At 41.6% G+C, this 13,971-nt stretch overlaps 1 protein-coding gene across 1 annotated transcript in view; it reads right to left on the reverse strand.

The window, feature by feature from the left end:
- Mms19 (MMS19 cytosolic iron-sulfur assembly component) overlaps positions 1 to 13,971 on the reverse strand; it is a 38,686-nt gene that overhangs the window by 14,787 nt on the left and 9,928 nt on the right. The window contains exons 2-8 of the mRNA XM_075974106.1: positions 13,666 to 13,714; positions 9,458 to 9,558; positions 8,189 to 8,274; positions 7,703 to 7,777; positions 7,243 to 7,312; positions 6,780 to 6,908; positions 6,631 to 6,692 (exon numbers count right to left, since the gene is read on the reverse strand). Of these exons, the coding sequence (XP_075830221.1) occupies positions 6,631 to 6,692; positions 6,780 to 6,908; positions 7,243 to 7,312; positions 7,703 to 7,777; positions 8,189 to 8,274; positions 9,458 to 9,558; positions 13,666 to 13,714 (572 nt within the window). The remainder of the gene's footprint in view (positions 1 to 6,630; positions 6,693 to 6,779; positions 6,909 to 7,242; positions 7,313 to 7,702; positions 7,778 to 8,188; positions 8,275 to 9,457; positions 9,559 to 13,665; positions 13,715 to 13,971) is intronic.

Raw genomic sequence — 13,971 nt, forward strand, 5'->3', positions numbered from 1 at the left:
TTTTAAAAGTCATAAAGCAGAATGTGGAAGATAACCAGGTAAGAGATACACAAAATAATTCTAGATACAAGGCAGATGGTAAGAAAATGACTCCCACATCTAAGATGAAAGAACTCTAGGCAGACCTGGGGGTATCTGAAAAACTAATTCCCCCATTGCACACTCCCTGAAAGGCATGGAATGGGCAATTCTAAGGGACAGTGGAATTGGGAATGGGATAGAAAAACAACAATCTGAGGTCCTACATAGTCTTCTTATTCTTCCTTAATCATAGCAGATCCCTGAGGTTTAATTTAATTTTCTTGACTGAATAGGTGCAGTAGAGGGCCTCAGTGCTTCACAAGGAGGTCAAAGTGATACGGTACTAGTATTGATATTCTCAGCTCTCTTCTGCTAGGCAGACATAGGTCTTTTTCTAGATGATTAGCCAAGTAAGATTATTTTGGGAATTTCCCAGGCTATCCATGTAAGTTACTCTAAAATGGGGTTAAGTAGGGTGGTGGTGGCGGAGCACGCCTTTAATCTCAGCACTCAAAAGGCAGAGGCAAGTGGATCTCTGTGAGTTCGGGACAGCCTGGACTACAAAGCAAGATACAGGACATCTAGGACCCTGTCTCAAAAAAAAAACAAACCAAAACAAACAAAACAAAAAAACCCTACAATAAACAACAAAAATAAAGGAAGAAAGAAAGAAAAAGAGAAAGGAAGGAAGGAAAGAAAGGAGGAAATGAAGCTCATACAGAATTCCCATCACACATACTCAGGGCTTCCCCTCAAAAAACTAGGAGAAAACAAGGAATATGGATATTTATATATATATATTTATATATAAATATATATATATATATACACACGTATACACACACACACACACACACACACACACACATATATATATATATATATGAGTGTATACACACATGCACAGACACACATAGAGAAAAGAGATTTAATAAGGCTGGTGATGGTTCAGCAACTAAAGTCCCGTGCTGCCTAAAACTAGTGTTGAGGAATATTATTTAAGATATGTTATGTTTATGCTGTGGAACATTTGTTTAATGACAAAGATGTGCTGCATTTGTTTAACTCTGTGAAGCTGTATTACTTTGGTCTAATAATGAGCTGACCGGCCATTAGCTTGTAAGGAAAGGAGAGGTGAAGCTGGCAGGCAGAGAGAATAAATGGGAGGAAAAATCTGAGAGGATGGAGGAGCAAGAGAATAAGGAAAGGTCGCCCCAGGGACTAGTCACCTAGTCACACAGCCAGCCATTAAGTAAGAATGAAAGTAAAATATACAGAAGAAAACGAAAAAGCCCAGAGGCAGAAGGTAGACAAAATAATTTAAGGAAAGCTGGCTAGAAATAAGCCAAGTTAAGGCTGGGCATTTATAAGCCTCTGGGTGTGATTTATTTGGGAGCTGGGTGGTGGGTCCCCAAAAGAGCAAAGAACAAAGAGCCAAAGAGTTAAAACAAAACAAAATAAAACAAAAAGCCAACTCTACAGTTCAGAGTTCAATCCTGGGAACCGATGCAAAAGTGAGAGATGACTCCAAAAGTTGTCCTCTGATATCTACCTATACCCTGTGGCATACATGTACCAGTTATCATTATACAGACACTCTCAAAAAAAATTTTTTTCCAGGGTTGGAGAAATGGCTCAGTGGTTAAGAGCACCGCCTGCTCTTCCAAAGGTCCTGAGTTCAATTCCCAGCAACCACATGGTGGCTCACAAACATCTATAATGAGATCTGGTGCCCTCTTCTGGCCTGCAGGCAGAGTACTGAGAATAATATATACATAATAAATAAATAAATCTTAAAAAAAAATTTTCCCCCAGTAACATAGGCCAAAGAGATGGCTCAGTGGGTAAAGCTGCCGCTAAGGCTGATAACATGAGTTCAATCCCTAGGACCCATATGATGGAAGGTTAGAACTGCAAGTTGTCCCCTGACCTACCACCACATGTACCATGGCGTGTATTGTGAAGCTATTTCCTCAGAGGTCAAAATTTTTCAATTTGAAGAAATTTAAGACACAGAATATAAATGGGTATGAAAAACAGGATTTTTAAAGAATTTTATGTGCATTTGGTATTTGACCTGCATGTATGTATGAAATGGGGGTGTAAAACGGGTTTTTTTAAAAAAATTATTTTATGTCCATTTGGTGTTTGACCTGCATGTATATCTGTGAAGGTGTTGGATCCTCTGAAACTGGAATTACAAACAGCAGTGAGCTATCATGTGGGTGTTGGGAATTGAACCTCTGGAAGGGCAGCCAGTGCTTGTAATGGCTGAGCCATATCGCCAATCCAAAACAAGGTATTTTAAGACAGAATGTTTACAGAGAGATGAAACACTCCATCCTCCAAGTAAGCTAGTTGAGACATGAAACAATTAAAATAGCTTCAACAAGTCCCTGAAAAATTGACCAGATCCACTAGAACCCTCCCTTCCCAAGTATATATAAGCAGTAAAAATTGTTCTGAGACAGTCTCAGAGGAACCAAGCAGAAGAAACAAAGACCAGATAATCTTCCTAGAAGAGGCTAATCCCAACTTTTAAAAAGAACACATTTTCAGCTCGCTGAACTACCTGCAGGGGGTGTAGTGTGCACCAAGTTTTTCTTTTTTATTTGAGCTGTCTTTGGTGATACAGCTACCTTGAGCCATTTCTGTTCCTGTAAGAAACTCTTCAACCATATTCCTGCTATAACCCCAATAAAATTAATTGCTTCAACAAATTAAGACTTTGGTGGTATCTATACTCTAGTCTATTGCCTGTTCCCTACCTGGGGTGAACAGACACTTGTTCATATCTTCCAAAAACAGTGTTTCAGTATGAGTATTCATACAAATAAATGTAATAAAAAAGATTTAAGGGCTGGGGAGATGGCTCAATGTGTAAGAGCAAATAATGTTCTCACAAAGAGCCTGAATTTGGTTCTTAGCACCCCCATCAGGCTGCTCAAAAGTACCTATAATTGTGCCTCCAGGGAACCCGATATCCTCTTCTGGCATTTGTGGGGAACCTGCACAAATAAGGTATAGACTTACTCAGACACACACCATAAATTAAACAAAAAACTTTTAATTTTTTTTAAAGTGACATTATTATTTTTGAGAGATACTGCAGTGGTTTGAAAGAAAATGGCCCCCAAAGGGAGTGACACTATTAGGTGTGGCTTTCTTGGAGTATGTGTGATCTTCTGACAATATGTCACTGTGGAGATGGGCTTTGATGTCTCCTAGGCTCAAGCTACTCCCAGTAAGACAGTCTACTTCCTACTGTCTGTATATCAACATGTAGCAGCTCCTTCTCCAGCACCATGTCTCCCTGCACACCACCATGATGATGGACTGACCCTGAGCTGTAAGCAAGCCACCACAATTAAATGCTTTCCTTTATAAGAGTTGCCATGGTCATGGTGTTTCTTCACAGCAATAGAAACCCTAAGAGAGAAGTTGGGACCAGGAACTGGGGTACTGCTGTGATAGTTTAGACCGCGCTTTTGTTTGAAGAAGTATGGACTTTGGGAATTGCGTTAGGAAAGCAGGAGAACATTAAGCACTGCTTAACTGGCCATACTAGTAGGAATATGGAAGACAGTGGTGCAGAGTGATTTGAATGGTGGGGTGCTGACTCAAGAGGTTTCAAAGGAGAAGAATATTATGTGGCCTATGGACCAGTCTTGTCCTATTTTGGTGAAGAATGTGGCTGCTTTTTGCCCTTGTCTGGAAAGTCTGTCTTGGGCTAAAGTGAAGAGTTTTGGATTAATTCCCCTGGCAGAGGAAATCTCATAATAGCCCTCAGGGCAAGAGCCCACCCAGCCATAAATTTCCAACTAGTAAAAAGGAACTAAAGAAAAGCTTTAATTTTAGAGCTGGGTGTGGTGGCGCATGCCTTTAATCCCAGAACTCAGGTGGCAGAGGCTGGCACATCTCTGAGTTTAAGGCCAGCCTGGTCTAAAGAGCAAGTTCAAGGACAGCTAAAATTTAGGCAATAAGGGCAACAATCAAAAACAGGAAGCTGGTGAAGATGTAAGAAGGGGGCCATGTTCCAGCCCAGGAAGCAGAACTTGGCAGCCCAGCCACACGGTTCTGGCTTTACAGTCAAGGATAGAAGTGGGTATAGAATTTGCCTCCACACCTAAGGAAAGCTGCTGAGGCCAGGCATGTTGTAAAGGGTGTCCCTGAATGGAGACCTAGAGAGGCCACTGTCTGAAGATGTGAAGCTGAAGCTGGAATTGCCTTGTAGACCCCAAGATGTTGGAGATGCCAAAGCTATGGGACACCTGTTTAGAAAAGCTGCCGAAGCTGGGAATGGAACCAGCCCATGATAAAGAAGTGTGTAGCAGTCAACAAAACTGAACCAAAGTTGGAGATCTGAAGAGCGTTTTGACATCAGACATGGAGATGCAGAATTTGGAGTTTGTCCAGCTGGTTTCTGGTCTTGTTTTGGTTCAGTATTTTCTTACTATGCTCCCTTCCCTGTGTTTTGGAATGGTTATGTATATCCTATGCCATTATATGTTGAAAGTATTTGACTGGCTTTTTTATTTTTTTTTATTTTTCGAGACAGGGTTTCTCCGTATATTTTTGGTTCCTGTCCTGGAACTAGCTCTTGTAGACCAGGCTAGCCTCGAACTCACAGAGATCCACCTGCCTCTGCCTCCCAAGTGCTGGGATTAAAGGCGTGCGCCACCACTGCCCGGCCTGGCTTTTTGATTTTATAGAAGATTATAGTTAAGAGACTGCATGAATCTCAGAAAAGACTCTGAACTTTAGACTTTTTAATAAGTTTGGGATTGTTAAGACAATGGGAACTTTTAAAGTTGGACTGAACGCAATTTTGAATTATGATATGGCTACAAACCTTTGGGGCCTAGGGAGTGGCATGTGGTAGTTTGAAAGAAAATAGCCCCTAAAGGTAGAGCACTCTTAAGTGTGGTTTTGTCATAGTAGGTGTGCTCTTGTTGGAGGAAGTGTGTCACTGTGGTGATGGGCTTTGAGCTCAAGCTACTCCCAGTGAGTTAGTCTGCTTCCTATTGCATGCATATCCACATGTAGCAACTCCTTCTCCAGCACCATGTCTGCCTTCACGCTGCCATGCTCCCTGCCATGATGATAATGGACCAAACCTTTCAACTGTAAACGAGCCACCTTAACTAAAAGTTTTCCTTCGCCATGGTGTCTTTTCAGAGCAATAGAAACCCTAACAAAGACAGATATATCTACTCATGAACTAAAAACAGAATGCTATAAACAAAGAAAAATCAATAAAATAACAACCAAATCTTAAGAAAAACTCCTAAGAGTGACATAAAGAGTGTCAGGAAATGTGATATTGCCAGTAATTACAATACTTAGGGACAACGCCTTATTATAAGGTCAAGGTCATGGTCACACTTAGCGAGACCCTATCTCAAAACAATACGAGGAATACTCAGGTAGTCAGGCTTGTGCAGTCAGCACTTTTACCTGCTGAGGTTTTATCTTTTCAAACACACACACGCACGCACGCGCACACCCTCACAAACAGTAGTTGAACCAGAGTCAACATTTCTGCGTTGTAAAGGAAGTTATTGCATCTGAAACAGTTTGAGGAGAGTGGTGGTTTAACAGGATGCCAACTGAGAATAAATAAGCTGGTGACTGATGTCAAGTAAAGACAGCTAAGAGTCAGAGTCAATACTCATGCATCATTTGGCATACTGAGTAGAGCTTTCATTTCTTCCACGTTACTAATGCTTGCAGTACACATCTCCATGTATCCCATACAGCAACAGACCCCATGTATCTCGCAATAGAAAAGAAATAAAAAGCAGAATGAGAAGGACCACAAGAGCAAACACTTCTTGTACAAGCTGTGTGCAACTGTGCTGGGTTTTTGTTTTTCTGTTAATTTGCTTGTATCTCACCTGAGATGCACCCTCTAACTACAGATTCATATTCTATACATCCCTTGGAAACCAACCAAAAGACTTATCTGCTAGGCCAGTTCCTACCAACTGTAGCTTACGATAAACTCATCTTTCAGAATGAAGACAGCACCACTCATTTGACATCTAATGTTACCTCAATGTTGTAACCTTCAAGGGCAAGGACCACAGCTAACAATCCTGCTCAGCACTGAATGCTTTGTTAGGGAACTTAAGGAGTCCTCCTCTCAAGTACCTGCTGAATTCAACTGCCCCATTGGTGCTGGATGTTTCTCCATTTCCAAACTTACTAAAATATGAATCTATGAGGACTTTAAAATGTCTATCAGCCTGGAGAAATAGCTCAGTGGAGCAAGTGTCAGTAGGAGCTACAGAACTCTAGTACCAATGGTGGATAGTTCTGTAACTCCAATACTGGAGGAAGCTGAGCTGTGCTGTAGAGACAGGTGGCTGGTCCAGCCAAAACGGTCAGTTCCAGGTTCGGTGGCAGACCCTGTAGACAGGAGGGTCTGGAGCAAGTAGATAAGGATAAAGGAAGAACTCAACATCTTCCTCTGGCCTCCATATATAGGCACCAACACTGCGCAGAAACAAGCTCCCCCCTCCAAACAAATAAAATGTAAATTGTCTGTTTTGCTCAATTGTCTAGAACAATGTCTCTAAACATCATGAGAATGAAGGTGGTACTTACAGGGGTAAAATCAATAGGGAAATAACAAGATGTCACTTCAAATAACTCTTCCACAAAAGGTCCTGTGGCAACAGAGAAAGAATAAACTTGACTTAAGTTCATTCTGACTGACCAGCTTCAACCAGCTAGTCACCACTAAAAAAACATACCCAGACTGTAATCCCTGGAGATGAGGTCATGGACAATGCGGAAAGCCACCAAAAGATTACGAGGATCCTTTTCTCCATCCATCACCTGGATGAAGCCAAATGTGAAGTCAGCTCCTAGGCCCTTCAACTCTGGGAAGGAAAGAACAAGGTCACTGCTGTCCTATGGGATAGAAAGCCTGTATTCTCCTCTTGCTGTCTCTTTCTTTCCTTTTTGGCCTAGCAGAGCAGCCCTTTTTGTTTTTCTCTTCTAAGTGCTCAGTGAAGATATGTATATGTGCAAGTCTGTGTGTGCATGCAAGTGTATTCTTCCTACACTGGGAGAAGACTGACCTCACCCAAGCCTTTATCACTCCTCAGAGTCCTGGCCTTTCTACACATCCCCTAGACCACAATATACCCTTCTAATGTGAGACAGATTGCAACCGCTTGTTTTTCGTACTCCTCACACAGTCCTGCCTCTTACCTTCTTCCCGTGATCGCATGAAGTTAGTGATGATACTGAATACTGTATGGCGATCTACTTGTAGCAGGGACTTAAGAGTGGAGAAGAAAGGAAATTAAGTGAAGAAAGAAAACAAAGAATACTTCAAACAATACAACCTTTTTGGCCTTCACAATCTCTAGTGGATAGTTCTTTCTAAACCAAAACAAGATTGAGTTAAGAGGAACCACAGAGAAAGGTCTGGCTACTGACCTACCAGCACAACCACAACAGTGATGCCAGTAACCCAAACTTGTTTCATGTATATCTTAGCAAGACAGGTCAGATATAATGCCATGCCTTCCTCTCCTTAGCCATTATAAAGAGATACCTGTATATGACCTCAGTTTAGACAATCTGTGTTACCACCTAATTCTAAATATATCAACGACTACAAGGCAAAGACTAGCAAAAAAGTAAACTTGCAGCTATTATCACTCACCTGTACATGTATCTCCTGGAAGATGGCTTTAAGTACAGAGACAGCCAGCCCAGGAGGCAGGGCCACAGACATGCTCTGGGAGAGAAGGGAAGATATGAGAACATCGTCTCTAAAACAAAGCTCTACAATGCTTTTTGTTAGGTAACTTGGCATTCTAACATCCTGCTGTAGGAGGAAGCACTCACAGTGAGAAACTTTCTCTAGCTGAGCATTTCTTCACAGCTCCTTTCAAACCAGCCAAATTCCAGTTCCCCAAAGAAAGCTTTTTGTTTTGTTTTTAAGTGTAGATTATAGGTGAAGTTTATATACAAGGTAAAGTGGAACAACACAGGGTGACTTACTCTCAAGAGTAAGAACTGTAGAGCTGGCTTTTACTGCTGCATTTGGGCCTTTATCCTTTGGCATGTGAAGATTCATCCCCAAAAGGCCGGGAGAGAACTGTACAAGGGCTCCCACAAACACAGTTATGTAATGAGAAATACTCACCAGTGCCCTCAGGCCCTGGAGGACAGATGGGATCACAAGATGATGGTCCTTCAGTCGGTTCTCATAGAACAGGATCAGATGTACCACTGCACAAACCAGATCCAGCCTTCAGTTTAGCAGGTGTGAGGAAGGCCCCCAGCTCTGTTTATCTGCCTCCTAATGCCATTCCATTTTGGTTTTCCCTACAAATGTCCTCCTCAATCAAGAAATGGCTCCCACTTGATGACACCTTTACTTTGTGAGTTAGAGACAGGAAAGCTCTTGTATTCATTCTCATAGAAGTTCACAGTGAAACCCTCAGAATTGCTTCCCTTTCAACTTCATTATTTTATGTGCATGTAGTGGTCTGAATAAAAACGGCACCCATAGGTTCCTATATTTGAATGCTTAGTGGCAGCACTATTTGAGAGGAATTAAGAAGTGTTCTTAGTGGAGGAAGTGTCTCACTGGAAGTGTTTCAAAAGCCCAAGCCAGGACCAGTATCTTTCTTTACTTGCTGCCTGTGGATGTGGATATGCAGAACGCTCAGCTACTTCACCAGCATCATGTCTGCCCACATGCTCCCATGCTCCCATGATGACAAGAATGGACTTAACCTCTGAAAATGTAAGCAAGCCCCAGTTAAACACTTTCTTTTACAAGAGCTGCCCTGGTCACAGTGTCTCTTCACACAACAGAACAGTGACTAGGCCAGTGTGGTATGCAGCATGTAGAAAACCTCCAGAAGCCAGTTCTCTCCTTCCACCTGCATGTGGGATAAAACTCAGGCCTCCCGGATTTTTCCTAAAGTGCTTTTACCTTGAGCCATCCATCTTATCAGTCCCAGATGCACCATATGGAACTTTTTCTCTTTTTCTTTGGTGCTGGGGACTGAGAGCAGTTTCATGTTATACTGTAAGTTACAGGGATCACTCTGGTTGTCAGGCTTGCACAGTAACTGCATTTACCCAATGAGTCATCAAAAAGCCCTCTGCCTTCTGTTTCTTTAAGAGTTGGGGGTTTAGTACAGGATCTGCACTTTTTGTAAAGGGCCAGGCAGTAGGTAATATATGTTTACAGAATGTGGACACTAAGATACAATGAACAAATGATCAAAGACTATATTTGAAATTGATGCATCTTGTAATTTAATTTTAACCATCTCTGCCATATATACCAGTAAGGAAGACACTGAATTAGTTGTTCATAGATACATTAAGCGGCCTTTCCCTGTGCATGTCATGTAGGCCATGTGTTTCAGGAAGATGTTCCTACTAGCAATATAAGTACCTTCCTTCTCCAGGAGCAAGGAGTGACACTGGAGCAGCACCTGTGACAAAAGCTGGATTCCTCGTGCCCGAGTTCGGGGTTCTGGATTTTCCAGAGATGACCTGGGAAACAGCAAGACAGAAAACATCTGTGAGTGACGAGCTCAAATTATAAAGGAAATATTCTGCAGTTAGTCCCACTTACTCCCTTAGCAAAAGAGTCACACCCTCCTAAAAGTGTTTAAAAACAACCCATGGAAGGTACCCTTGAGCTAATAACATTAGTGTCCAGTGAACACTGATACTCCAGCTGGGAGGTGCACATACCTTTAATCCTAGCATTTGGGAGTCAGGCACATCTCTGAGTTCGAGGTCAACCTGGCCTACAGTGTGAGTTTCAGGACAGAAAGGGTTATACATAGAAACCCTGCCTCAAAAAATATTAATTAATTAATTAATTGAAGCCTGAAGCCCCCAAATCTATCCCTAGATTAGTCTGGCAGTACCAAAGGCTCGTGTGACATCACAGTCAACAGAAATTTCTGTCTTGGCATCCCTTACTTGGCACTCAATGAGCATTATGTTTATTCTCTCTCCCCTGAGGTATGAACAGCACCCACAGGGCTTCAGAGATGTCTGGCAGCTGCAGCTTCTACTGAAGGCAGGCAGATTTTTGCAAACTAAAACAAGAAATTTTTTGTGTGTGCAGATACACATGTATGTCAATACAAATGCACATGTGTATGTATGTATGTATGTACACAGAAGCCAGAAGTCAACCTTCAGTATCATTCCTCAGGAATTATCCATCTTATGTCTATTGAAATAGGGTTTCTCAATGGCTGGCCTGTCTCCACCTATCCAGCATCAGGATTAAGAATGTGTACCACACCTGGCCTTTTAAATGGATGCTGGGACAGAACTCACTTTACTAATTAAGATACTTCTTTAGCCCCCTTTTTTGTTTTGCTTTTAGAGACAAGACTTCATTCTTAGTCCAGGCTGCACTTACTTGTTGCCATCCTCTTGCCTTGGACTCCCAAAGTGCTGGGATTATAGATGTGAGCCATTACTACACTGGGCTATTTGTAAAGCCTTGCTAAGAGGAAACAATGTTGAACAACTAAGATCCTAGGAGGTGGGCTGGAGAGATGGCTCAGCGGTTAAGAGCATTGCCCGCTCTTCCAAAGGTCCTGAGTTCAATTCCCAGCAACCACATGGTGGCTCACAACCATCTGTAATGAGGTCTGGTGCCCTCTTCTGGCCTTCAGGCATACACACAGAAAGAATATTGTATACATAATAAATAAATATTTTTTTAAAAAAAGATCCTAGGAGGTATGCTTGCACACACCTAAACCTTTTAAAAACAAAAGGCTACAAAGATGAATGGATTTTGCTTTGTTTTGTTTTTTTTTTTTGAAGATAGTTTCATGTAGCCCAAGCTGGCCTCAAAAATCTTTATAACTGAGAACAGCCTTCATATCCTGATTGCTGGGATTACAGCTGTATAGCACCTCTATGCCTGATTCTAGGCTGTTCTGGGAATTGAAAGTCTTTGAGCATGTTGACAAGGTCTCTACAAACTGAGCTACAACTCTAACTGCAGCAGTTCTAACTAGGAAGGACTACTGATAAGGGAACAAATGAAGTGAAGCAACAAGATGACTTACATTCAAACAGCTCTCCTGAGATTAAACTTAAACATAACCTGAGCAGAAAGTAGACTTCTGGAAAGCTGATCCTGAGAGGTTTATGTGAAACCTCAAAGATAAAGGAACTATATTGGTATAGAAATAAAACTACTCCTGACTGTATTCTGAGGACAGGAACTCAGAAATGTTTCTGCTTAGCAGGTAGAATATTGTCCATTTGCAGCACTTAAAAAAGGATCAAGGCACACAAATGCTCATAACAGCATTTTTCATAAAAGCACAAAAATGGAAACATCCCAGATGTCCATCATAACTCATGAATAGTTAAACAAAACGTTGGTCATTGGTATATAATGGAATGTTGCTTAGGGAGCAATGAAATGTAGACCTGACATACAACACAAAGAAACCTTGTAAACAAGCTGCACTGTTAACATTGGTTGTTATCCTGCCATGATCTAGACTCGCCCAGGAGACAAGATGTAGGCATACTTGTGAGGGATTACCAATAGTACTTATTCCTGTGAAGAATTTTCTGGATGAAACTGAGTGGGGAAGACTAACCCTAAATGTGGGAAACAATGTTCTCTGGGATAGAATCTTGGACTGTATGAATGGAAAAACCTCTACTTCCTGATTTTAGATACAATGTGATCTTATTTATGCCTCAAACTCCTGCCACCAGGATTTCCCTGACATAGGTTTGAACCTTTGAACTATGAGCCAAAAATGTGCCCTTTCTACCTTAAATCGCTCATCAGAGTATTTTCTTTTCTTTTTCTTTTTGGTTTTTCGAGACAGGGTTTCTCTGTGGTTTTGGAGCCTGTCCTGGAACTAGCTCTTGTAGACCAGGCTGGTCTCAAACTCACAGAGATCCGCCTGCCTCTGCCTCCCGAGTGCTGGGATTAAAGGCGTGCGCCACCACCGCCTGGCTTCGTCAGAGTATTTTATCACAGCAACAAGAAAGGTAAAATTCATGCTAAGTGAGAGAAACCAGACACGAAAGTCACACAGCTTTTGCTTCTACATATCTGAAATTTCCACAACAGGGATAAGGGAATGAGTGCCGAGGAGCAGCAGTTTCATTTTGGAGTAATAAAGATGTTCAAATGGTGATCGTGTGCAAGAATACACAGATCCATCAATGTACTAAAAGGCACAAAATTCCAAACTTTAAAATGGTGAACTTTGGCCAGGCAGTAATGGTGTACATATTTAATCCCAGCATTTGGGAGGCAGAAGTAGGCGGATCCCAAGTTTGAGGCCAAACTGGTCTACAGAGCAAGTCCCAGGACAGACAGGGCCATATAGAGAAACCCCATCTTGAAACTCCCTCCAAAAAAATGGTGAACTTTGTGGTATGTCAGTTTTACAAACACACACACAATTTATCTATTTTTATGTGTACGGATGTTTTGCTTGCATGTATGTCTGTGTATCATGTGCATGCTTGGTTCCCATGGAGGCCAGAAGGGAGTGTCAGGTCCTGAGACACGAGTTACAGACAGCTGTGAGCAGCCATACTGGGTACTGCGAATGAAGCCTGGGTCCTCTGGAAGAGCAGACATAGTTTTTTTTTAATCCCTAAGCCATTTCTTCAACCCTGTGTCAGTTATACTTTCAATAAAAACTATTAATAAAAACAAACAAAACATTGCCTGGTGGTGGTGGCACAAGCCTTTAATCTCAGTGCTCCAGAGGCAGAGGCAATTGGATCTCTAAGTTTGAGGCCAGTCTTGTCCAGAGAGTGAGCTACAGGTCAGTCAGGGTTATACAGATAAACCAAGAAAAAACAAAAACAAAAACCCTTACCACCACAAGAAGGTAAACAGAAAAGCCAAATGATCTGTTGTGTAAGACATGCCAGTTTTAAATTTTTCCTTCAATTTTCAGAAGACAAGGCTGACTATGACAATAACATATTAGTAAGACTTGTCAATCTAAGTGGTCTGCTATGTATGAGGTTTGGGGAAAGCAAGCCCTCGACTATAGGCATGTATTTTATCTGATTCTTAGAACCCTGGGTTATGAATATTTATTTTATGTGCATTGGTGTTTTGCCATGGGTGTTGGGTCCCCTGGAACCGGAGTTAAAGACAGTTGTGACTGCCATGTAATGCTGGGAATTGAACCCAGGTTCTCTGGAAGAGCAGCCAGTGCTCTTAACCACTGAGCCATCTCTCTGATCCCTACAACACTGTTCTTTTAGTTGTTTCCAAGTATCTTCCACTAGTGAGGATCTAGCACAGTCCATGTCCTGAGCACTCTCCAGACAGGGAAACTGGACCTACAGTATGCCTGAGCCATCTGGGGCAACTAGGCTCCTAAGGGGATTAGCTGGATCTAAGGAAGCACAAGAAGTCTAGTTCCAATTAGACCAGTGGAAGGCCTTCGACACCCACTTCACCCAAACCTGCAGGCTGAGTCAGAACCTGTTGTGGCTTACAATTATATTCAAGTGCTGCTATGGATAGGGGGCTTTTAACTACAAGAAGAAAATCAGGTTCCAGGGAAGCAATAACTCTGAAAGTATCCAGACAAGACTGGAGAAATATTCTAGAACAGAGGTTCTTACCCAAGGGCTTCTACCACTTGTAACACTGTATAGCCACCGGATTTCACATCTAGAAGAAATAAAAGAAATATGAAAACATAAAACAGTACTCAGTGGTTGAATGTTTCCTGTTTACACTAGGAGACCATATACTGCTAGACAAGATGTCCTCCTAGATAAGAAAGACACTGCCATATTTCAGATATGTAATGTCGAATATTTAAAAAATGAAAAATAAGCATTATTTTCTGTAATTGAAATGTCTGTATACGCAATTAAAAAATAAGCTATGTATAAATTAGTGTTATCAAATGAAAAAACCTTTGT

This window comes from Microtus pennsylvanicus, chromosome 5 (assembly GCF_037038515.1).
Source record: "Microtus pennsylvanicus isolate mMicPen1 chromosome 5, mMicPen1.hap1, whole genome shotgun sequence".
NCBI lineage: Eukaryota > Metazoa > Chordata > Mammalia > Rodentia > Cricetidae > Microtus > Microtus pennsylvanicus.